Genomic DNA, 24,635 nt, shown 5'->3' on the forward strand with positions numbered 1-24,635 from the left:
CCTCACACTGTGGGCAAATACGGTCACCCCAGAATGAGCAGGGACAAAACATGGAAAAAGTAAGTGAGGAGTCAGAAGAAAGAGGAATTATTTCTGGACAGGATAGTAGTAGAGTGTTTGTTTGTTTGTTTGTTTGTTTGTTTGTTTGTTTGTTTGTGGAAGTTAAGAAGAGGTAGCTTTGAGAGGGTGGAGGACTTTATACAGGCATAAGTTAGAGCGAAGATAAAGAGTACACAGAGTGAAGGCCAATAAAGCTCGCAGGTAAGGTTGGCAAGGACCTTGAATTAGTCACTAGAGTTCAGTCTGCAGTTTTATGGCACAGACCTTACAGTATCTCTTTTCATTAGAAAATTGTCTGAAATGGTGAAAACACCTCTGATTACAGTGCACTGGGAACTGAAACAGGAGGCTCTCAAGTTCAAGAAGCTCAAGGCCAGCCTGTACTCCCTGGCAAAACCATTAAAAAATAAATAAAAAAAGCAAAACTAAAAAAAAAAAAATTCTGATCGGACATCACTGGGCCAGTCTTGGGTAGAGGTGAAGTAGAACCAATTTAACTATTTAGGAAGGTAAGACAATAGGGCAGGGTAGAGTCATGGGGGATTGAGTTAAAGAGTTATGCCCAAGCTCAGGGACAAGCCCGGTGTGGCCGATGGATACATCATGAAGGACAAAGACAGAAAGGAGCCCAAGATGACTCAGGCCTGAGTGACTTCAAGGTCGGAGATGCCATTAGAGAAGTCCGGAGCACCGGCCCATTTGGGTATGGGTTATTTAAAGTCAGTTATTTGAGCATTGACTCATCTGGGTTTCGGTCCTAAAAGAATGAGGTAGAGCATACAGCACACAGGTATAAAGTCGAGAAGCATGGTCCGGGGCAAAGCTAGAGAAAAGGATGGCTCTCCGTCTCTCCAAGGGTTCATGTTGATAAAGCAGGCTTTCTTAAAAATACATGTTTTAAAGTTTAAATCATTTAATTTTGCCAACAGTGGTGGTACAGACCTATATCCCCAGCGACCAGAGAGGTTGGGGCAGGAGTATCACAAGTTCAAGGCTTGTCTGAGATACAGAAGTTCACAGACAATCTTTGTCAACTTACTAAGACCCTATGTCTCAAAATTAAAATGTGAAAATGGAGCCAGTTGGGGCTGGTGAGATGGCTCAGCAGGTAAGAGCACCCGACTGCTCTTCCAAAGGTCCTGAGTTCAAATCCCAGCAACCACATGGTGGCTCACAACCATCCGTAATGAGATCTGACGCCCTCTTCTGGAGTGTCTGAAGACAGCTACAGTGTACTTACATATAATAAATAAATAAATCTTTAAAAAAAAAAAAAGAAAAGAAAAGAAAATGAAGCCAGGGACGCAGCTCAGTGATAGAATGCTTGCCCTAGTGCACAAGGTCCACTACCAAGAAAAGGGGTGGGGGCCAACATGCGTTTAAGCATTGACCTGATAGTTACATAAATCTGGCTTTAAATGATCAGAAATCCAAACACTGGAAACAGGAAGCCATGAAAGCCACCCAGGCAAAAAGAACAGGCATTGATAGGCATCTCTGTTTCTTCTGTGAGTCACACACACACACACATATCTCCTAATTTCTTTCCATGACCTTGGGAAACCAAGGTGAACCAACCACATAGCAACCCATAGAAAAATACGGGTGGGGACTTGCTTATTAGCTTAAGTTGGGAAGGTGCTTTCTAAGCACATACATCAGCCACAGTTTGACCCCTAACACCACACAAACTGGTGTGTGTATCTGTGCCTGGAAACCCAGCACTCAGAAAGTACAAGCAGGAGGATTGACAACCCAAGGCTCTCCTCAGTTAGAGAGTGAATTTGAGGCCAGCATGGACTACGTGAGACCCTGAAAAGAGAGAAGAGACCTCATAAAAAAAATGTCAAGGCCCCTTCCCTCTTCTGACAAGCCCAAAGTCAGTTTCCAGGTTGTATTAATAAGCCTCTAGCCTAGGCCTGGACGAGGTAAGAGGGAATCAGATGAACCATGAGCGAAGACATTGACACACATTTACAGGATGCCCCTGCCAGAGTTCCACCCTTGGCTAGAACAATTCTCTCCTCTAATGTAGCTCCTAAGGACATGGAAGGGGTGAGGCAGATCTTGGTTCCTGAGGGATGGAAGCACCTTAAGAATTCTGACTAGGGGACTAGAGAGATAGCTCAGTGGTTAAGAGCATTGGCTGCTCTTCCAGAGGCCCCAGGTTCACTTCACAGCACCCACAGGACACCTCAGTACAAGGTGTCACTCCAACCTGAGAGATCCGAAGGCCTTTGCCGGCACTGCACAACTATGTTATGTAGACATATACATAAAACACCCATATACATCAAAATAAATGTTTTACAAAGGAAATGTTGGCTAGTATACAGTGGGGCGCAGACAGCTCTGGTCTGTGGCCACATGATACGCAATAGTCTGTGACCTTTAACTCCACAGTGTAACCGCAGGACAGCCCAGCTGCAACCTTCCACAGGTCTGACAGGAGCCTAGAAATTGTGCCCAGGTACTACAGGTCACAGAGCCCTCTTCCAATATATCTGAAGCACATGCTTCAGGGAATTTATGGAGAAGTTGAGGCAGAGAGGGGAGAACACGGGAACTCTGGCTCCTAAATTGCATGATCCAGCCACTAGATGGCAGTATGTCTGAAAACTGCCCTCCAGACCATAATAACTGCGGTGGGGTGGGGTGGGGTGGGGTGGGGATGGGGAAGAACTGCCTTCCCAGAGGACCCAGCAGTACCTACCGAATAGCCACAGTGGCAAACATTAGCCCTGGGTGATAGCGATTAGTTCATAACAATTCCATCGGTCAGGTCCTGTTATCCCTCTAATATCTAATAATCTAGACTAATAAATACTAAGATGCTAATCTATATCTAATAAACACTTACACCTTGACCTTACCCACAATTTTTCGGCTGAAGAATGCAAAAGTCATCCCATTACAATATAAAGCTCAGCAAAGTTGTCCTTTAAAAGACTAGCTGGGAAATAATCTCTCTCTTTTGGAAATACGCAATCTCTGTCTCAGCTATTCTCCTGCCTGAACCCTGTAAAAGCAGCCATGAACATCAGGGAAAACAGCAAGCCAGATTTGGCCAGAAGGCATAGGTTCGTCATATTTATTTTGCAAGAACTTGGTGAAGTAAGATAAATAGGCCAAATGAGCAGATCTCACCATTTGTCCAAGGTCATCCAAATAATTAGAATTGAGTCAGAATGTCAGCCCCACCTTATATATTAGCATAAACAAGATCAAAACTCCCAAACCCTGACAACTCATCTTCACAGCGTGTAACAGAACGGGAAACCTGACTCTGGTCCAAGTTCTTCTACCAACATGATCTTCAACAGGTCAGCTGTCCTCTCTTGGGACTCCGAGAGGGAGAGCGGAACATGAAATGAGAAAGGTGTGGCTAGCTCTAGTGATGTCTTAAGATAAAGAACGACACCGACTCTGTTCTATGATCAGCCCGCCTACCCAACACTCACTTGACAGCGGTGGTGAGGCGCAGGGGCCTGACGCCGGGTGTGGCAAAGCGCAGAGTGTTCATGTAAGCCACATGCTGCAGGGCATGGTTGAAGGTCTCCACATCATCCCCCTCCAGGGTGAGCAGGGACTGCGAGGGGTTCACGTGGACCTGGGTCCCAGACACAGACATAGCTGAGAGCAAGACCAGGAGGCAGGAGAGGAAAGGTGCAGAACTGTAAAGGAGTCGAGGGGGGGTCGGGGCCAGGGCCATGCCGGGAAAGAGAGGGAATGGAAAGGGCTATACCTTCATGCCTTTGCCCAGGCTCTCGAAATCCCTATAGTCCAGCCCCTCCCGACATGCATAGAGGCACTCGATGACCTCACGGCTCTCCAGGCGACCTGAGCGCACGCTGAAACCAGCTAGGTAGCCATGAAAGTAGTGGTGGATCAGCAAGGGGTCTCCTAGGGCAGGAACACAGGAGCAGGGCAGGTAGTGAGAGGAGAAAAGAGGAGCAGAGGAAAGGTGGGCCGAGGTTGGGGCTGAGAGAAAAGAGAAAGGAAGACGTAGCAGGAGGCTAGAGAAAGAAAATGAAATTACAGAAATAAGAGATGAGAGGTGAGGGAGAAGTAGGAATGAGGGGTGGGATGGAGGAGACAGAAGAGACCGAATTGTTGCTTAGGATGTGTGAGGCTCTGGGTTCCATCCCGTAGCACACAGGAAGAAGAAAAGTGAGAAGGGGGCGGGGAAAAACACCATGAGGAGGAAGAGGAGGAGAGAAGGAAGAGAAGGGCAGACATGTAAAAAGCCATGAGGAGAGAGAGGAGGAGGAAACCACGGGAGGGGGAACATTAGAAACTGACAGGAAATGAGGGGACTGTAAGAGAGGGCGTCTTTCCAGGGACATGCGGGGAGACCAGGATGAATGTGTGTGAGCTCCATAGATGCCTAGACTGGCCACTCTGGCTCCCTGCTTTTTGCTATTGGAAAGTCAGCAAGAGAAATGGTACTACAGTCTCTAAGCGGGGGCCTGGGGGGTGGGGGGAACACGCAGAATCCAGCCAAGCTATATACCCAGCCTTCTTGCTCCAAGGAGAACCTGCCTTGGCTTAGAGACTGTATACCATGGTGGCGTGTGAAGGAGAAACTAGAAAGGCTGGGTTGGGGGGCAGAAAGAGAAGCACACATAAACCAGTTGAGGTTAGAACTCTGGTCTCCAATTCTCACCCACGGTGTACCTGAGGCTGTGTCTGTACTGTTCTCTCCCCCCTTCTTCTCTTTGTTCTTCTCTTCTGCAAACGAAGAAAAAAAAGCGCAGCAGTGAGCTGGGAGCTGTGACAAGACGTTTTGTAATTCTCCTAAGTCCTCTCTTGCCATGTAGGGTTTGCAGGCTCTCAGCAGAGTCCCAACCCCTCACGTGATATCCCCCAATCTTGCAGGCCTATGTTATAGATTACTCTTTTGAACAGGAAACGGGAGGACTCTGGTACGCAAATGGAAGACTAGCGGTCCCCCCAGAGGATTCCTGTCCTCCTGCAAGGGAGAGGCTGTGGAAATCATCATCTCCTTGAGGGAACCAAGTGAGAACTGGCTAGAGTTAATGCTGTCAATCTGCGGATGGAAATGCCACCAAGTTTAAGGTGCTGACCCACACAGTGGGGACTTGGGTATCAGAATTAGAGGTCTCCAGCACAGATCATTCAGAGAAGAGTCACCTTGCCTAGCTATACAGAGAGGCAGCCTCTGCAGAGGGGCAGGCTGCCGTTGCTCCTCACCTGACCTCCTCCCCTCTCAGCCCTAAGCCACTAAGTCTTTACTGAGAAACTCAGGGGACTCACCAGTCCAGCAGGCCCCAATCATGAGTGCAGGTTCCCTCCTGGGTGGGTGGATGAGACCATTGTCGTGGATGAGAGCCGGGTCGAAGGAGATACCGTCAGTATACAGTGTGACCGTGGGGAACTCCAGGTTCAGGGCGTAGTGATGCCATTCATCATCACACACCTGGGGGTGCAAGGCAAGGGCAAGAGCCTCCCAGTTACTTGCTCTCGAAGGAACTAGCCCCAACCCTCCTCCATGTCCTAGAAACAGCACAGTCCTACACATCCCCAGGCCAAGCAGCAGGGCTGCCTACTCTGCTCAAGGAATAGCAACCTTGTCCAAAATCTACAGGGCAGGCAACCTAGTATAGAAAACTCCATGAGTTAGAGAAACATACAAAACTATAAACAGAGCTAGCCACGGGAGTGCATCCCTAAAGTCCAGCAACTCGGGAGCGTGAGACAGGGTAATCACCTGAATGGAGGGGTTTGAAGGTCAGTTTGGGCAATGCAACAAACTCTCGTCTCAGAAAATGAAATAATAATAACAACAAAAATATGTTGTAAGTGAATATTTATGAATAAATAGATGGGTGACATCGTGATCTCCAGGGTGGTTTCCAACCCAACAGGCACTTCTGGGACACCAACTGTTTCCCTCTGCTGCTTCTCCTGGAGCCCCCCAAATGAAGGGAGAATGGGCAGAGGAAGGCGTGGAACTCTCCACTGTACCAACTTCCCAGTGGTGGGAGCCCTCAAGGCTCAGCACGGGCCCTCTCCCTTCTCTCCTCTACACCCTCTTCCTAGGACTGTCCTGGTCTGTTCATAGGGCTCAGCCTCCAGTCACACTGGTAACACCACCATGGCCATGGCCAGCCCAGAGTTCTTCCCAGACTCTGTGCTTCCCAGCTCCTCCCACATCCCCACCCTCCACACCCAAACCAACAGTGCTTTTATCTCAAGGCCAAACAAAACTAACAGCTGTGGGTCTCATTTAGGACTCTCTAGCTCCCTGGTGGCGTAGCAGTGAGTCCCAGTTACTTTTTGTGTGAACAGTCACCACAATTCCATCCACTGACTTACACTCCTCTTTTCTTCTTCTTCTTTACACTGGAGATGCTTCTGGAAAGCTCGTGCCTCTAAGCACATCCCCAGTCCAGTCTTATCTGACTTTTTATTTCTACTTTGGTTGGGGTTGGGTTGTTTGTTTGAGGCTGTTCTAGAACTTGCTTCATAGACCTGGATTTCCTCAAACACACGGAGATCCACCTGCCTCTGCCTCTCTGCCTCTCTGCCTCTCTCCCTCCTCTCTGCCTCTCTGCCTCCCTGCCTCTCTGTCTCCCTGCCTCTCTGCCTCTCTGCCTCTCTGCCTCTCTCCCTTCTCTCTGCCTCCCTGCCTCTCTGCCTCCCTGCCTCTCTGCCTCTCTGCCTCTCTCCCTCCTCTCTGCCTCCCTGCCTCCCTGCCTCTCTCCCTCCTCTCTGCCTCCCTGCCTCCCTGCCTCTCTCCCTCCTCTCTGCCTCCCTGCCTCTCTCCCTCCTCTCTGCCTCCCTGCCTCCCTGCCTCCCTGCCTCTCTGCCTCTCTGCCTCTCTCCCTCCTCTCTGCCTCTCTGCCTCTCTCCTTCCTCTCTGCCTCCCTGCCTCTCTGCCTCCCTGCCTCTCTGCCTCTCTGCCTCTCTGCCTCCTCTCTGCCTCCCTGCCTCCCTGCCTCCCTGCCTCCCTGCCCCCCTGCCTCCCTCCCTCCCTGCCTCCCTGCCTCTCTGCCTCTGCCAAGTACTGGGATTAAAGGCACGTGCCATGAGCTATCTTGCCTGATGGTTTGGATTTTTTGAGTCTCAGGTTGCCTGGGCTAGCCTCAATCTCACCATGACCTTGAACTTCTGATCCTCCTGCTTCCTGCAGGAACTGTGACACCTGGTTTTATGTGATGCTGGACATTGAACCTAGAACTTTTCCCCAGCACCCCCTCACAGCCCCATCCTCCACACCCAAACCGCCAACAGGTGCTTTCTTCTCAGGGTTTCTATGTGGAACTCTCCATCTCTGGACTGCCATCAGTGGATAGGCACTCTGCCAACTGAGCTATAGCCCCAGACAAATGATGATGATGATGATGATGCTTTTGCAGTTGCTGTTTAAAAAACAAAAATAAGCCAGTGGTGGTGCACACCTTTAATCCTAGCACTCAGGAGGCAGAAGCAGGTGGATCTTTGTGAGTTTGAAGCCGGCCTGGTCTACAGAGTTCGTTCCAGGACAGGCTGGGGCTACACAGAGAATCCCTGTCTCAAAAAAACAAAAACAAAACAAAAAACAAAACAAAAAACAACAAACAACAACCACCACAACAAAAAACAAAGTCTCACTAAACTGCCAGGCTAGTCTTGAACTTTCAATACTTCTGCCTCAGCCCCAGAGGTGGCTGGGATCACTGGCCTGTAGTACGAGGCCTGGCTTACTTACTTCCAGTCTTGTACCTCTTCAGTGAGACCTCTCACAACTGGCCACGTGATGGTCTTTAACATAACTCTGACCAAGTCATATTGCTGCCTTTAGGCTTTCAGACAAAGGCTCCCAGAGCCACTGTCTGTCTCTCGGAGCACTCCGTAAACCCCTCCCAGCGCTCCATAAGCCCCACCCAGCACTCCCTAAGCCCCTCCCCCTCATCTGCTGGCCCTGGATCCACTGAACTCTTCCTTGCCTCAGAGATTTTTCATCTGCTGATCTCATTTAGATATTTAGATTTAAAAAAAAAAAAAAACTCCACCTTCCCTAGAGGCTGGCTCAAGGTTCAAGGGTTGACTTGGCACATACAAGGTCCTGGGCTAAAACCCCAACTCTGCCAAAAAGAGGAGGTGGGGAGAGGAACAGAAGGCAGGCATGGGAGGAGAAAAGAAAGAAATAAAGTAGCTTATCTATCCAACTAATACAAAAGCTAAATGAAATTGAACATTTTGTTTCATATTACTAAACTCCATTGTACCCATAGAATCTATCTGTTGAAAAGGCAGACACTTCATTGGTGTCTAATAGATGTTTTAAATAAAAGCAGATAAAGAATTTTTTTTAAAGAGACTAGGGATGTAGCTCAGTAATAAAGCACTTGCCTAGCATACATAAGGCACTGTAGTCAATCCCTAGCACTGCATACTTCACAGACATGCACACACACACACACACACACACACACACACACACACAAAGCCTGAACAGCTTGTAATTCTCTCTCTTTTTTTTTTTAGGTTGTCTTTTTTTTTCAATTAAGGATTTTTGGGGATTTTGTTGTTGTTGGTTTGTTTGTTTGTTTGTTTGTTTGGGGTTTTTTTGTTTTTTGAGACAGGGTTTCTCTGTGTAGCCCTGGATGTCCTGGAACTCACTCTGTAGACCAGACTGGCCTCGAACTCAGAAATCTGCCTGCCTCTGCCTCCCCCGCGAGTGCTGGGATTAAAGGCGTGCACCACCACTCCCAGCTACAGCATGTAATTCTTAAGAGGCTGAGACAAGAGGATCACAGGTTCAAGGACAGTCTTGGCTACAGAGTGAGTTAAAGGCCATCCTGGGCAACTTAGTGAAACCTTGTCTCAAAATACAAAGTAAAAAGTAGGCTGGTCAGATATTAGGCAGGGTTTGGGGCTTGGAGAGTCCTGTGGAGGAAGGGGAAGAAGGAGGAGGAGCCAGAGGGATCAAGAACATGGCCCACAGAATCAACTGACTGGAACTCAAGTTGGCTCACAGAGATGGGGGAGCCTGTATAGTCTGAGCTAGGTCCTCTGCACATATGTTATAGTTGTGTAGCCCCATGTTCTTGTGGGGTTCCTAACAGTGAGAGCCAGGGCTGTCTCTAAGTCATGCCCGCCTTGGGGACCCATTTCCTCCTTCTGGGTTGCCTCATCCAGTCCGGATGTGAGAATATGTACCCGGTCGTACTGTAGTTTGTTCTGTTGTGCTTGGTTAATGTCCTTAGAAGGCCTGCTCTTTTCTGAGGGGAGGTGTGTGAATGGGGAGTGGATTGGGGGGAAAAAGAAGGGAGTTAGGGGAGGGGAGGGAAGGGCAACTGCAGTCAGAATGTAATATATGAAAGAAGAAGAAAGAAAACCAATCAACAACAACAACAACAAAAGAGGGCTGGGGACATAGCTCGGTGGCAGAGCCAGGCCCTAAACTAAATCCTCAGTATCTCAGGGAAAAGGAAAGGAAGAGGTGAAGAGAGGGAAAAACAGGGAGGGAGAGGGGATGGAGTCGGGGGAGGGGGAGGAAGCCAACCCAACGGGAAAGGGCCTAGAGACAGCAAATGCCAAATCTTCTCTCTTTAAATGTGCTACCAACAGCAAAGCTTTCGTAAACAGGCCTCACTCATATAGACTATGTTCTCCAGGCCCTCCCCTCCCCTGCTTCCTTCACCGTCCTCCACTTATCAATCACTATCAGGATTTATACAAAAGGTAGAAGATGGAAACTCAAGTTGGCCCTCGCTGGTCTTTGTAGTCAGCTTGAAGAATGAACAGATAAGATGCGCTGGCCATGGTGACACAAACCTACAGTCCCAGCACCCAGGAATCAGAGGCAGGGGAGGGGGACCGCAAATGCAGGGCCAGCCTGGACTGCAGAGAAAAGACCAATTCAATAAACAGACTACAACTCGGAAGTGTGGGCTTAAGAGAGGATCTTAATTCCTTTGTCCATTTTCACATATCTTTCATAAGTAGACAAAATAATGACAATTAACATGTATAGAGTGGTTTTAAGTCTATAAAGCCCTATTATATAATTTCATCATTTGGGATATAGAATTTTTTAATCCTTCTTAAAAGTTTAGCTAGGCAGGGTGGCACACGCCTGTGATCCAGGTCCTTGAGAAGTGGAGGCAGAAGGATCCGGAGTTCAAGGGCATCCTCTGCTATTTAGAAACTCAAGATCAGCCTGGGCTACCAAGAGACCCTGTCTCAAAAATTAATAATAATAAAATACTACAAAGTGAAAAAGTACAAAGTTCAAAAATACTAGTGGGGTGGTGTTGAGCACACCTTTAATCCCAGCACGGGGGAGACAGAGACAGGTAGATCTCTATGAGTTCCAGGACAGCCAGGGCTATGTAGAGAAACCTTGTCTCAAAACAAAAAACAAACAAAAAACCAAAACTGACCAGTACGGCTTCCCAATCAATACTGACCCCTAAGCTGTGAACTTCGCCCCAGCATCACCTGCTTCCCTGGTTAAAACTAAGAATCAAGGACACACACAGTTATACGGGTTACATATAAGAAGATGGACTAAAACAAGGGCCAAGATGGTGGCCAGGCTTAGTAGAGGACGCCCTTATGACCCTTGAATCCATGAAAGCTTCTCTAGGCAGCAAGCCCTGCCAACAAGACAACCTGGGGTAGACTAATCAGGGACTGAGGTTAGAGAAAGGGCCATCAAAGCAACAACCACAACCCTAAAACTAAGTTCCATCCATCTCAGAGGCCCCGCCCCCTCCCCCCACTCGTCCACCTCAGAGGCCACGCCCCCATTCAACTACCCCCTCCATCTCAGAGGCCACGCCCCCATTCAACACCCCCGGGCCCCCCATTCATCTCCCCCTCCCCTTGTCTCACCTGCTCCAGCTTCCAGAGGAACTTGACAGGACGAGCACTCTCAAGCAACGGCCAGTAGAGAAAGGCAATTCTGCAGCCATGGACAGTCAGTGAGTAGTGAGAGTAGCCGTCCTCTAAGGGACAGGGAGGGGATAGGAGTCAAACACAGGCCTGAGGCAAGAAAGGGTTCAAAGGCTCCTGCTCTCATTCTCTCAGGCCATTGAGAGGGATCGTGAAGGGAGAGAAAGGATGGATAAGCCATCACCCTGTGCAATGGTGGGGCTTGTGTGGAAGAAGAGATGCAGGAAGACTAATTTGGCAACTGCCAATAAAGACAATGTCCTGCTGCATCCAGAGCAGGAACCTCTCAAAATATCATCTCAACAAGTCACAGAATTAGAGGAGTGAAGAAACCAGCCCGTGAACTGGGCATGATGGTGTCTGCCAAAGTCGCAGCAACTAGTCAAAGTGAGGTATTAGGACTTCGTGAGCCCTGAAGTTCAGGGTCAGCCTGTAAAACATGGCAAGACTCCATCTCTTTTTTTGTTAAGGTGTTGGGTGAGTACAATGGGGCATTCCTGTAATCTTAGCATTCAGAATACTGATGCAGGAGGACTGATCAAGTTAAAGGTCAATGTGGGCCAACCTGAGCCAATCTGGGCCAACGTGGGCAACACAGCAAGATTGTCTTGGAAAAGGAAAGAAAGAAAAAAGAAAGAAAGAAAGAAAGAAAGAAAGAAAGAAAGAAAGAAAGAGAGAGAGAGAGAGAGAGAGAGGGAGGGAGGGAGGGAGGGAGGGAGGGAGGGAGGGAGGGAGGAAGGAAGGAAGGAAGGAAGGAAGGAAGGAAGGAAGGAAGGAAAGAAGGAAGGAAGGAAGAAAAACTTACAAATTAAAATTTAAAAAGGGGAGGGGACAAGACCTGCCAACAGTACTTATTGGGTAACGGCAAGTGGCAAATGTAGCACAAGGAACCAGTGTCCCACCTCAGGTTAGGGCTCACCATTCTGGACTGTGTTACACACAATGGTCTCCTCCTCCTTCTTCCCCTTGCTGGGAGTCACACTATGCTTCATCCAGAAGGACAGGGTAAAGTGGTCGCTGAAGCCATCCTGCGGCCCAGAGCCCAGCCCTGCTGGACCACCCAGGGGAACTTGCACAGCTTGTGTGCCATTGAACCAGTAGATGAGGCTGCTGTCCTGGCTGTAGTGCACCGACAGCCCCGCTGTCCAGTTGGCATTGGGGCCGGGCATGGGCAACAGGTCCACCTCCCCAGTAGCAGCACCTGCAGATGCCCCAAAGGGGACAAGTGTCAGAGCTGAGAAGCAGCAGATGAGGAGATGGAAAGGAAACAATTCATCTCCTCTTGTAGGCTTTCTAAGACAAGAGAGGGAGAGTGCTCTCTCTTCTACAAATGACTCTCATTACCTGAACCCATCCACCAACTCCTTGTTCTGTGATACATTTAGGGTGGCTCCAACAAGAATACCTCTTTACCAGAGCCTTATCTACCTACCCTTCAGAGCACAAAAGCTACCCACACACCTCAACATCCAGGGAGACAGCAATACCTGTGATAGCCAGGGGAGTCAAATTTCATAAAAGGGAGGGGCAGAGAAGGTGAGGGATGGTTGGGAAGGGATGGGCGGGGGCGGGGGGCGGCGATGAGGGGGAAACTGAGACACACGCACCACAGAGCTTCCGCAGAGCCCTCTCTGAATAGTTGTCTCGGTCGCAGCCCTTGGCCACATGGCTGGTCTGCAGCTCTATGGTGGCCTGAATGTTCCACAGTGGCTCATCACAGGTCTCCAGACGGATGCCAGGGAACAAAGCCAAGCTCCCGGCTCCTGGGGCATATTCAATCCTTTTGTTCCAGCCTGCACAGGTGAGACAGAGAGAAAGGCAGATGGCCAGGCAGTCCCTCCCACCATTCGTGCTGATTGTCTGTGGCTCCTAGAAAAATGGCCAGGGTAGAAGCCTGTCTGGAAATGTGCTTCCGACATCTGATCTACCTTCCATGCTCATCAGACATGACAATAGAAAAATTAAATTAAAATAAAATAAATAAAAATAGGGCTGGAGAGGTAGCTCAGTGATTAAGAGCACTGACTGCTCTTCCAAAGGTCCCGAGTTCAATTCCCAGCAACCACATGGTGGCTCACAACCATGGGAATTGATGCCCTCTTCTGGTGCGTCTGAAGACAGCTACAGTGTACTCATATAAACAAAATAAATAAGTAAATAATAAAATAAAATTAAAAAAACCAATGTGACAGATGTTTTACCTGCAGGTCCCCTCCCTCACCTTGCCAGCTGGGTTTGCAGGTGGGCTTCACCTGAATCTCCACCTCAGCATCATCTGCCGCTCGCTTCTTCCCACAGTCATACGCTGTCACTGTGAACTTGTAGAGTTTCTCGCCACTGTACTGTAGCTTCTCTGTGTTCTCAATGTTGCCTGGGGTGGAAAATGGGAGGACAGACAGGTCAGGTGCACTAGAGCAGTGGGTCTCAACCTGCCTGACCCTGCGAACCTTTAATACAGTTCTTCGTGTTGTGGTGATCCCCCCACCAAAACCGTAAGATGATTTTGTTGCTACTTCATAACTGTAATTTGCTACTGTTGTAAATATCTGATGGTCAGGATTCTGATATGTGACCCCTGTGAAAGGGTTATTCGAGCCCCCACAGGTTGAAAACCACTGCACTAGAGGAAGTTCAGGAAGGCATGAGTATACTTGGCACATACAGATAAGCAGCCTAAAGTGGAAGGGAAGTATCTTGGGGGAAGGGAGTCTCACATAGGGACAAAGAGGGGAATAAGAGTCTGGGGGGGAGGGGCAGGAATAGAGAGGATCAGTCAGTCATCGGGAGAGCAGAGGGTCCTGAGCAGCTAGGGACCAAGAGAAGACTCACCATCATTGTCAATGAGGAAAGGGGTGTTGGGCGTAAGGATCTCATAGTAGCAGATCTGGCTGTACTGCGGGGAGCAGTCGCCATCAATGGCTTCCACACGTAAGATCCGATCATACAGCTTCCCCTCCGTCACTGCAGCACGGTACAGACGCTCCACAAAGACCGGGGCAAACTCATTCACATCATTGACCCGAACATGCACGGTTGCCCTGCACGCATAGGAGCAGAATCGATATGGAAGCCTTAGCCAGCTTCGAGCACTGAGGAAACTGCAATCAGGAATCCTGATTGGGAATGAGGGCAGGAGGGGGCCAGTCTACTCCTGAGACTGCTCATCCCCACTCCACAGGATACTGGGCTGTACATAACAGATAGAAAACCATACAAGGGAGAGGGCTCAAGGAAAGGAAGAATGGTATGGGGGAGAGGGAACAAGCCCCGGAGAATATCAGAAGCCATGTTGGTGATTTTTGTCCAGAAGGCAACATAGGAGGAGGAGGAGGACGGATAGGTTCAGCGTACCTCCAATCCCTTTCAACTGCCCTCTCTGTCTATCCACGTGCTCCACAACATAGCTCTGAGTGTATCTGCGAGCCCTCACTAGGATGCCAAGGTGAGGGGAAAGGCAACAAACTAAAATATATTTCAAAATAAAATTCAAAAGGTCCCTGACTTAGCAAAAGTCTGATCTTACAGAAGAAATGAAAAAGACACAGACAAAAAAAAAAAAAGTTAAAACCAGCCATCAAGGAAGCGGTGTTTGACTAGAATTCCTTTGTCTGAACTGAGTAGTTCACCAGCCTAAACTGTACATGTCAGTCGGGACCCTTCCCAGGCCAACAGAGCCAGGTCTAGGAACGTCATTCTATACCTTGCCTCTAGCCAAGAGCCAGGCTCTGAGGCTCAGAGACAAAGATCTTCTCTCTAAATGGGAAACTAAGTCACAAAGACCTTCTGATCTCCGCTGCCTCTCAGTGATCCAGGATTCCTTACTGCTGAGCTTTCCACCATTCTCAAGTGAGAAGTTAGCTAGTAACAGATGTTGGTGTCTGAGGCCCAGTCTTCCTCTATGGAGAAACCATCCCCTACCCTCCCTGGCCCCTCCAAGCCGTGTGTTGCAAGTGGACCAGAGGAGGTACTTGGAATGGGTCTGGCTGCATGTAGAATTTGCTTGTCCATCACAATGCCCCTGTGCTCTGCAGCAGGTGCAAAGGTGCAGGCTTTTTATACAAACCACCTCCTATAATACACCCAGTAACATCTCTACCCCATAGACAAGGAAAAGCAAGTTCAGAAAGGCTAAGTACATTGCCCTAGGTTGCAAAAGGCAAAGTGGGGTGAGATGTCATGGAACTCTTGTGTCTGTCTGCCTGTGACCTTGACTAGAGATCCCTACACTCTATGAATAGCAGGGGTGGGGTGACATTCAGTTAGTATGGTCAAGGACTAAGAGCACTATTTTTATGTTAGAACAAACAGTAGTCAGTTGACAAGTGAGAAAGAAGAAAATAGATGCTATTACTCATGATTATCAGTAACTTTGCAATAGTAAATTTAGGGCTGGAGATATAGCCCATTGGTAGTGTTTCCTGGGTGTAGGTGAGGTCATAGGTTCCACCCCCAGATTTGGGTTGGTCTATCCTGCAATGACTGAACTTGCTCAACTGAGCATCATAGTATCACCTAGCAAAGGAGAGCCCTGTCTCTGGGAAAGCATTGTTGAAGGAGGGAGAAGGGTCCCATAACAGATAGATAGCCTTCCTCACTTGTGAGACTTCTTGGTATTGGTGCCATCGGGTCCCTCGCCACAGTCATAAGCCTGAATGGTAAAAGTGTGTTCCTTCTGGGCCTCACAGTCCACGGGCTCCTTAGCCCGGATCAGCCCTTCACCCGTTGCCTTGTCCAGGATCACAGCCTCGAAGGGTACCCCAGATCCATGGAGCCGGAAGCCGCAGATCTCACCTGGCAAGGCAGGAAAAGATGTGAGGACCCCATGACCAGCCCGCAGACTCTTTGGCTGGGTTGTGCCCAGTTATACATCTCCCCCCAAACTCCAGACCTACTCTTGATGACATGAAATATCAATGACATCCAATTTCCCTGAGCAACAAGCAGGTCTAAGGTCTGTAAAATCTAATAATGTGTTTAATCCCTGGCTGCTCAACTCTGACATGCTCCATTGCACCTTAGGTTCTTCAGCGCAGCCCATTCTCCTCCTCACACCCCCTTCCTCTGATGCTTTCCCTGGGCTTGTGCCCACCTTCCCATTGCTCCAGCTCCTATGACCTCTCACCCCTCCCTTCTCTTCTGCCTTCCCACCCACTTTCTCAATCCTGCCAGTTACCTGCATAGCGCAGTGGAGCATCTTTATCCAAGGCAAAGAGTGGTGGGTTCAACAGGACCGTGTTGTCATTCTCCATGACAATGCCCTGGTACTCTGCCTCGATCCATGGCTTGTGCTTGTTGGCTGGCCCCACCCCAGGAAGAAGAGAGAAAGTGAGCTGACCATCCACTCCCAGGATGCTGCCCTTGTTAACCCTGCACCCAATAGCGACCCCTTTTTCATGCCTTGCCACCTTGCCGGAGGGAGAAGGATGAGCTACAGAAGGAACCAGCAACTCTCGTAGGAGGTCACAGCCTTCTATAACTGGAGAGACAGTTTCATGGCAACTACCTTCCTGTGGGGAAGGGACTACTGTCTCTCCCTGAGAATCATGGTTAGGGGTAGAGAATCTCCTATAAGGTCTTTTTTTGCCGTAGCAAATGGTGATGGGAACCTCAGGAAACAATGGTGAGCCCTCGGAAGGTCTTGAGAAAGGACGGGAAGGATGAACTGAGAGTTAAGACTTGGGGCAAGAGTAGAGCCCAGTTTCCTGAAATCTCAGTCGTTTACCCCCTTTCTACCCCTTCTCCCACCTGCTGGATTTCAACCCTTCACCCTATACTTCTCCAGATCGGGCCCAGACTTCAGACCGCTCTCCCAGAAAAGGAGAAAGGAAAGAAGGCAATTATATAGGACAGCAGGAGGGGGCAGAGGGGAAGGGATAGAAGATAGAAATCAGCGCTGTGCCTGGACCCATCCTAAGGGATTATGGAGCTGGCCTAGAAACACAGCAAATCCCTCCCTTCCCATCCCCACACCCAAGAGAATACAATCATAACCGGTACATTCTAGGTCCTCTCGGGATCTCCACACCCCGTGCTCCCCCACAGACCTGTCTGAACCCTAATTTTGCCTATTCCACATCACACTGTCTCCTACCAGACTCCTCTCAAGGAGGGTCTCTTCCCCAGGATCAACTTCCTTCAAGCTCTCGAGATGTCATAGGGAAAACATACATCCCTAGAACCAACCTCCACCACTTGCTCCACCTAACTCCACTATGCCCCCCATCCATGTTCCCAAAGGCAGACATGGAGAGGGGAGGATAGATCATCAGAGAGAAACTGAGTCACCAGAGGGCTCTCACCCCAGTGTCTCATGATGAGCAAGAAATTTTGATTTCTGTCCATTCCCATAACCACAGCCCAACCAACATCCTGGTATCTGCAGGCCTCTCCATTTCGTGGGGATGACCACCGTAACCCTCTCCCTTAATGAAGGCCTCGAGATGGTGTATGGGAGGCCGAGCAGGAAGTGAGAAGAAGCCTGAGAGCCAGGAGGACCACCCTGAGGTAGGAGCTCCAGCCAGACATGGGAGACAGCAGACAGAAGAGCAGAGGGTACCAAGGGCCGAGCCAGGCACCCTACAACCCTGTCTTTATGCCCTTACCAAATGAGCCCTCCTTCCTACCCCTGTCTTATGTCTACCTGCTGCCCTATATCCGTTCTTCATCCCTTCTTTGCTTCCTGGCTCTTCCTTGATTTCCTCCTCCCCCACTTCTCTCCTTTCCTCCTTCTGCCTCTACCTTCCTCCTTTCTGATCCACTTCTTATTCCCACTCCTCACCTCCCCTTCCCTCCTCAGATTCCCTTCTCACCTCCTTCCTGGAGCACCCCTCCACACACACCCTTTTCTTCCCTTTTCAGACTTTCTCTGTCCCCTCTACCTACCTGAACCCTCGGCCCCTGGCCCCAACCTCCCCTTCCCTCTGACAGTCTCACCCAGTTGAATTTATCTGCTCTCTGCCAGAGAGGGCAGCTGTGGTAACCCACAACCCAGCGGATGCAGGCAGAAGGGTATGGATGCAGAGAGACACGAAAATACATACGTGCTCGGAATTACTGAGCTGCGGTACACAGTTTCTCCCCAGGAAGGGATGAAGACAGCCAGATGGATCTGCCACACACCCTTAGTATGCATGAACACCCAGTGAAACGGAACCTGAGGGAATGTCACCCTCGGGGAGCAAGTCCCTTTGAGACAGGAGGTATCTACCAGCATGGAAGGGTTGGGGGAGGGGGCAGAGAGACCCCAGGTGGGAACAGATATACAAGCAGGATGTTAGGCAAGCACATGTAGAGATGGACCAGCGAGGAGGAGCTGGCCCTTGGAAGTGAGAGCCAGTCTGAAAAAAGGATGGAAAGGGGGTGGTGAGAAAGGAAAGGACACCTGTCTCGGACACCAGAGAGCCTGAACATCCCCTTCCCTCCTTACCCCCATATTGCTCAGCCTGACGCCCCAGTTCAGAGGCTCCCATCCCCGTCTATCTCACCTTTGTTGCCAGAGCTGATTTGAAGCAGAGAGGCCAGCAAAAGGGACACCAGCAGGAGGGTCATGGTGCGGTGCTAAGCACGCCAGGCCAGGCGTTCCTATCCCCTGGGAGCCTCAAGCCTGCTAATGCCACCTTGGGGGAGAAATGCAGAGACTACGAGGGAAGGGCAGGGGGACAAGATCGGAAAGGAGCCTGCCGACCACTCTAGTCCATATAGCAGATGTGTTCAGACCCGCTGGGTGGCTGAGATGGGGGACTTGCAGTAGCTTCTCTCTTCAGTCTCCAGCCCAGCGTCCTCACTCTCGCTTGCTCTCTCTATCTCTCTCTCACTCCCACCCCATCCCCGCTACTGCAGGATGACGTCAGCACAGCCAGGCAAGGATTGATGGGGCCGCTGGCCAATTAGAAGACTGAGGGCACCAGGTGCTGCAAGGGGGGGTAGGGAACCAATGCGACTGGGGAGCAGGGGCGGGAGAATGTGTTAGGGCTTTTTCCCCTGGCTGCAGTTTGGGGGAGCAGAGGAACTGCGGGGGCTAGAGAGGAAGCAGGAAAGCCATGGAGTGGGTAGAAGATACGAAGGATATCAGAAGACCTAGCCGAAAGGCAGGAGGTAGGGTGAGACAGAGACGTCAAGAGCCTTGGGGGTGGCCAAGAGAGGCAGTATCCACGTCACCCACCCCCAATTCTGCATTAACCTCTTTCCACAGCCCATTCCATTAGCTAGTCCCTGCTGCGTGCTTTCTGGAAACCTGGAGGCAAAACCTCGAGTAGGAAATTCTAGCATTTCAGTTCCAACTCAGGGCCCTGTGGGCGACAGCGGAGGGCCAGAAAAACCTAACGGACAGATAGACAGACAAAAAAAAAAAAAAACAACAACAACAACAAAAAAAAAAACCTATGACAAGAGCCCTAGGTGAGGAAGAGGAAGGACTCCCGGCAGCCCTTTCCACACACGCTCCTGGAAGGGCAGTTCATCTGCATCTGAGATCGTCTTTTCTTACTGCTTACAGTCCCTGATTTCCCCACCTTAAACTGTGATCGAGCTGCCCCACATCATTGGTCAGTTTGGGAGGCAAGTGGGCAGCTGCAGACATGGTACACAATGATTTCAATATCCTCCAAGCCGTTAGGATGTGCCTTGGCTGAGGGCTGATGGTATCCAGGACTCGGAACTGAGAGGGAAACCCTGGGTCCCAAATCAAAGAGTATAAAATCTTCAGCCTTCCCTTGAACTCATCCCTCACTGATGGTCATTTCCTCTGCCTCCCCAAACATGCCCCAGAAGACCAAGAACACCCGTTTAAGAACCATATTCAGCCAATGGTAAGGGGGCAGGGGAAGAGCTGTGAAGGCCTAGAGTCCAGGCCTTTAGTACTGTGGCTCCTGTCTCCTGTGGCGGTCCTCACTCCCAACTCACACCTCTGAATGCCCCCTCCCTCCCCTTCCTCTCAGTCTAAGAATAAAGCCAGAACTCACAGCTGCTCCACACACTGCCTGCCACAGCAGCCTCCAGTGGAAGCCCGTCCCTCGGGGTTCCCAAACCTGACCGAAATGACTCGGAGGCCAAGACTGACACTCAGAAAGCTCAAGTTCTGAATGACAGACAGCTCTAAGGTCATTCCACAGAAAAAGCTGAAGCCAGGAATGACTTTGTTAAGTCTCAGTCGCTCCAGGGCTACACACAGCAGACCAGAGCCCATCACTGCAGCGGGGCAGAGTGGGGCTGCATCTCTTTATATATATATATATATATATATTCTAAATAATTTATTTTAAAAATGTATTCAAGGCCTTATAATCTTGGAATTTCTTGGGGTTTTAGGCTTTAGACTTTTTTTTTTCAATTTTTTTTATTAGGTATTTTCCTCATTTACATTTTCAATGCTATCCCAAAGGTCCCCCATACCCACTCCCCAATCCCCTACCCACCCACTCCCCCTTTTTGGCCCTGGCGTTCCCCTGTACTGGGGCATATAAAGTTTGCAAGTCCAATGGGCCTCTCTTTGCAGTGATGGCCGACTAGGCCATCTTTTGATACATATGCAGCTAAAGACAAGAGCTCCTGGGTACTGGTTAGTTCATATTGTTGTTCCACCTATAGGGTTGCAGTTCCCTTTAGCTCCTTGGGTAATTTCTCTAGCTCCTCCATTAGGGGCCGTGTGACCCATGAAGCTGCATCTCTTACTGCAGCAAGGAACCAGCCCTACTAAAGCCCTGGTTAGCTGGGTCTTCCCACACTGTGTGTGGGGACTGACTTGAAGTCTGTGAGCCTCCTTTTCCAGACAGCCCCCTTGACTCCCCAGTCTACTCCTGTCTACACTGGGAACAATGTCTCCCTCCCAACCTGTCCCAAAAGAACTTGGAACACTACCTAGATGTCCTAAGTAAGAACTTCACCCTTCCAGACCCTTCCTCCCACTCTCTTCCTCTTCCAGGTCCCACTGAGAAGCCATGTTGGAGTGGGACAACATTGGAACCTGTTGGCTTAGCATGCATTTCCCTGCCTCTCACTCACAGTCTTGACAGAGCTATGGCAGGCAGGAAGCAACTGGCTGGACATGAGAGCCCTTACTAAGTCTCGGGCCCCACAGACATCAGTGGTCCAAGAAAGGTAGTGTTGCTAGGGCTCGGGGGAGACAAGGAGATCAGCCACCAGTAGAACCGCATAGTGATGAAGATTCCCAGCACCTTCTGGAACTACTTTATGGAACCCAAGGTGGGAGCAGAGTTTGAGGAGGGTCTAAGTTTTGTGGATGGGTGACAGTGCTGGGTCCCTTTCCCCTGCATTGACAGGGCACAGGGCAGATGAGCCAGAACAGTGACTCCTCCAGCCCAAGCCAAGGACAATGACCACCAAAGCAGGACATACATGGTGGTCCCAAATAACAAACCATAATACGTCTCTGGGACCAACAAACTCTTATGCTCCCCAACTCCTTCCTACTTCTTCCTTACCCATTCTATGTCTTTAATAGAATAATTTATTTAGTTTGTCTTCTCTTAAATATTTTTATGTGGATGAATGTTGTCCTGCATGGATCTATGCCCCACTGGGTCCCCTGGAACTGGAGTTGCAGACAGTCATGGGCTACCACGTAGGTGCTGGGGATTGAACACACGTCCTTTGGAAGAGCAGAAAGTGCACTTAACTGCTGAGCCATCTCCCCAGTCTCTTCCTTGCCCCTTTGCATCATCAGTCACAGGAATACAAAGTACAGGCCAATGAGCCCACATGTGTTCATCCTGAAGCCTGTGGCACTGGGTTTGCCTGAGTCTCTCTCACTTTGTCTCCTCGGTCGCATCTCCCCACACTTTTCCTGCTTCTCCTTTGCAGACAGAGTCCCCTGCTAATTAACCCTGACACCAGGGCCCCCACAGGACTTGGTTCCTGGCTTTCTTTCTCTTGCCTGTACAGTGTGAGCTAAGTCAACTGCTCCCATGCCTTCTGCTGCCACCTGTAAACTGTCCGTGACATTTGTTCTCCAGCCACAGCCACAGCCACAGCCACAGCCACAGCCACAGCCACAGCCACAGCCACAGCCACAGCCCCAGAGTGATGTTCTCTCAACTGTCTAGAAGACATTTCTATTTGTGTGCTCAAGGTCAAACTTGAGTTCATTATTTCCTGGGGCCCAGAGCACCCTCACTTTTGTATTTACTGTGTCTGTGGATGGCAATCACCAGCCAGACCTTAAGCCACACTGATTGATGTCCCTGTCTTTTTACTCATGGCCCCTGCACACACAAGCACACACACACACACACACACACACACACACACACCCCACATCCAGAATAACTTTCTGTACTAACCAAAATAGTAGCTATTTGGCATGTAATTAGTCCCAATAGAAATGTGCTAAGTTTAAAATACATACCACATTGTAAAATAGCATCAAAAACATGTCTGATTTTCTTATTGATCACATGCTGAAATAACAATATTTTGAATAGTTTACATTAAACAAAATTATATTCCTAAAATTAAATTTACATGTTTTTCCTTGGTCTTCTAGTAGGTCTTCTAGAATGTTTTGCATATGTGGCTGGAATTTATTATTTATTTCTATTTTATGGCTCTCTGCTAAGTGTCTGCCTGCTGTTTCTTCCTAACTAAGGTCTTTGTTTCTCACCTGCCCCCAGTTGGTCCCCAGTCTTAATCCTCCTCTAACCCAGGCTGCACAACCTTACCTGTAGCCACAGGAGCCATCAAAAAAGTAAAGATGACCATGTCACTCCCTAGCTTAAATCACTCAATGATGGTTCATTACACTCCAGGCCAAGGCCCCTTAGAGGACGTACCAGCTCCTCATTGTCTCCCTACAGCCTCTCAGGAACACCAACACTCTTTCTGACTTCTGTGACTTTCCTTTCCTTCCTTGAAATTCTCAATTATGAACCATGCCTAGTGACATGAGCCTGTAATATCTATAGGCTGAGGCAGGAAGATTGCAAGTTCAAAGCCCGACTAGACTACAGAGTTCAGGGTCAATCTGAACAACTTAGGCAGTTTCACAATAACAAGAGAGCTGCAAGGCTTGGAAAAATGTCTTACTTACAAAGAACTTACTTTGCTAGCACAGGTCCTGAGTTTGATTCCCAGAGCCCACATAAAAATGCCCAGATAGTGGTGGGTGCCTGCAATCCCAGCTCCAGAGAAGCGGAGACAGGAAGATTCTTAAAGATCACTAGCCAACCAGATTGTTCGTTAGTCTTGGTAAGTTCCAGGCCATTGACAGGCCTTGTCTCGAAGGAGGTGAACATCAACTATACACACGCCTGCACAGACATGAGCATGCTCACATTTTAAAGAAGGGAAGGGAATGCGGGTGCAGCTCAGTGGTAGGGCACTTACACAGTGCCCTAAGTTCAAACAAAAGAAAGAAAGAGAAAGAAAGAAAGAAAGAAAGAAAGAAAGAAAGAAAGGAAGGAAGGAAGAAAGAAAGAAAGAAAGAAAGAAAGAAAGAAAGAAAGAAAGAAAGAAAGAAAGAAAGAAAGAAAGAAATGGAAGGGAAGGGAAGATAAAAGGAAAGGAGAGGAGAGGAAGAATGGGAGGGGAAGGGAGGGGGAGAAGAGAGGAGGGGAGGGGAGAAGAGGTACATTCCCAGCTTCTTATGTCTCTACCTTAACTCAACTTCCTTGACCTGGTTCCTACCTCCCTGCTTCCATTCCCAACACTCTTGCCCGACATCAGATGCCTAAACACTGATGATCTACCCAGTCCAAGGCTGAGCAAGCCTGACCTCTGGGCATCCATTAAAATCTGCTGGAATTCCAAACTGGGAGATAGGGGAATTGTTCTGTCCTTTCCAAGAGGCCTACAAACTGGCATTGACGCTCAGAAGGAAAGGAAAACCCAACCAACCTCTCCAAACAACCAGTTGTGTCTGGACGATGCTATTACATCATCACCTGACTCTTCAATTCTACTCCTCCTCTGCCCTCCCCATCAGTCACCGGAGATAACTCAGACCCCGAACCTCGGGCCTTTAGGAATAGGGGAGGGGAGTCCTGCATCATAGAATCCCTCAGAAGAAAAGAGGATGCTGAGACAGAGTCAGCTGGGCATCACTTGGAGTGTCCTGTCTCCAATCTCTCTTTCATCCTGCTTTCCCCAATAGACCATAGTAACCTGGGAGGAGGAGTAACTGGTGTGTGTGCAGACAGGGGCAGTCCCCAGCTGGGGACACTGGTTAGGAGTTAGAGCTGGGAAAGGAGACCCAAGCATGCATGTCTGGGAAGGGTCCTGCCACTGAGGCTGCGTCCCTTGCCCACGCCAAGGAAGCTCACTTCTCCACCCAACCCTAGCCCATCCAAGAAGGTGGCTAAGGAAGAAAACCAGAAGCACTTAACGTAGAGAGGAAGAAATAGAGAGAGGAAGGGGACCCTGGCTACACTTCAGATGACCACCCGTAAATCACAACCAGAGAGCTAGAGACAGCCACTCCGCTTCCCTGACCCAGAAACCTTCATTTTTCCAGGAAAAGATGAGGATTTGCAACAATGATACAATCCTTACACACTTCCTGGAGGATTACATATGAGTCAAGGGCTTTGAATAGGGGGTAAACTCCCACTGACTAGAACCCTTCTCTGTCTTTATTCTCCTCCTCATCTATCCCCAGGAACTGACTATGAGGGTTCAGTGTACAAGCAGGTCTTCAAGAAAGTCCAGTAGCCAAA

The 24,635-nt window shown here is 49.3% G+C and overlaps 1 protein-coding gene across 2 annotated transcripts in view; it reads right to left on the reverse strand.

Moving 5' to 3' along the window:
• Clstn3 (calsyntenin 3) overlaps window positions 1-18,816 on the reverse strand; it is a 34,029-nt gene extending 15,213 nt beyond the window's left edge. The window contains exons 1-12 of one of the 2 annotated variants that reach the window (NM_153508.4): window positions 18,453-18,816; window positions 16,142-16,264; window positions 15,564-15,759; window positions 13,798-14,006; window positions 13,190-13,339; window positions 12,576-12,761; window positions 11,888-12,169; window positions 10,909-11,021; window positions 5,338-5,500; window positions 4,738-4,791; window positions 3,806-3,963; window positions 3,522-3,670 (exon numbers count right to left, since the gene is read on the reverse strand). In NM_153508.4, the coding sequence (NP_705728.1) occupies window positions 3,522-3,670; window positions 3,806-3,963; window positions 4,738-4,791; window positions 5,338-5,500; window positions 10,909-11,021; window positions 11,888-12,169; window positions 12,576-12,761; window positions 13,190-13,339; window positions 13,798-14,006; window positions 15,564-15,759; window positions 16,142-16,264; window positions 18,453-18,516 (1,847 nt within the window). In that variant the 5' untranslated portion in view covers window positions 18,517-18,816. Of the gene's footprint in view, window positions 1-3,521; window positions 3,671-3,805; window positions 3,964-4,737; window positions 4,792-5,337; window positions 5,501-10,908; window positions 11,022-11,887; window positions 12,170-12,575; window positions 12,762-13,189; window positions 13,340-13,797; window positions 14,007-15,563; window positions 15,760-16,141; window positions 16,265-16,713; window positions 16,777-18,452 lie in introns of those variants that run through there. The other variant, NM_001346656.1, reaches the window with a different exon arrangement.
• Window positions 18,817-24,635: the final 5,819 nt, after the last annotated feature.

Source organism: Mus musculus, chromosome 6, assembly GCF_000001635.26.
Source record: "Mus musculus strain C57BL/6J chromosome 6, GRCm38.p6 C57BL/6J".
NCBI lineage: Eukaryota > Metazoa > Chordata > Mammalia > Rodentia > Muridae > Mus > Mus musculus.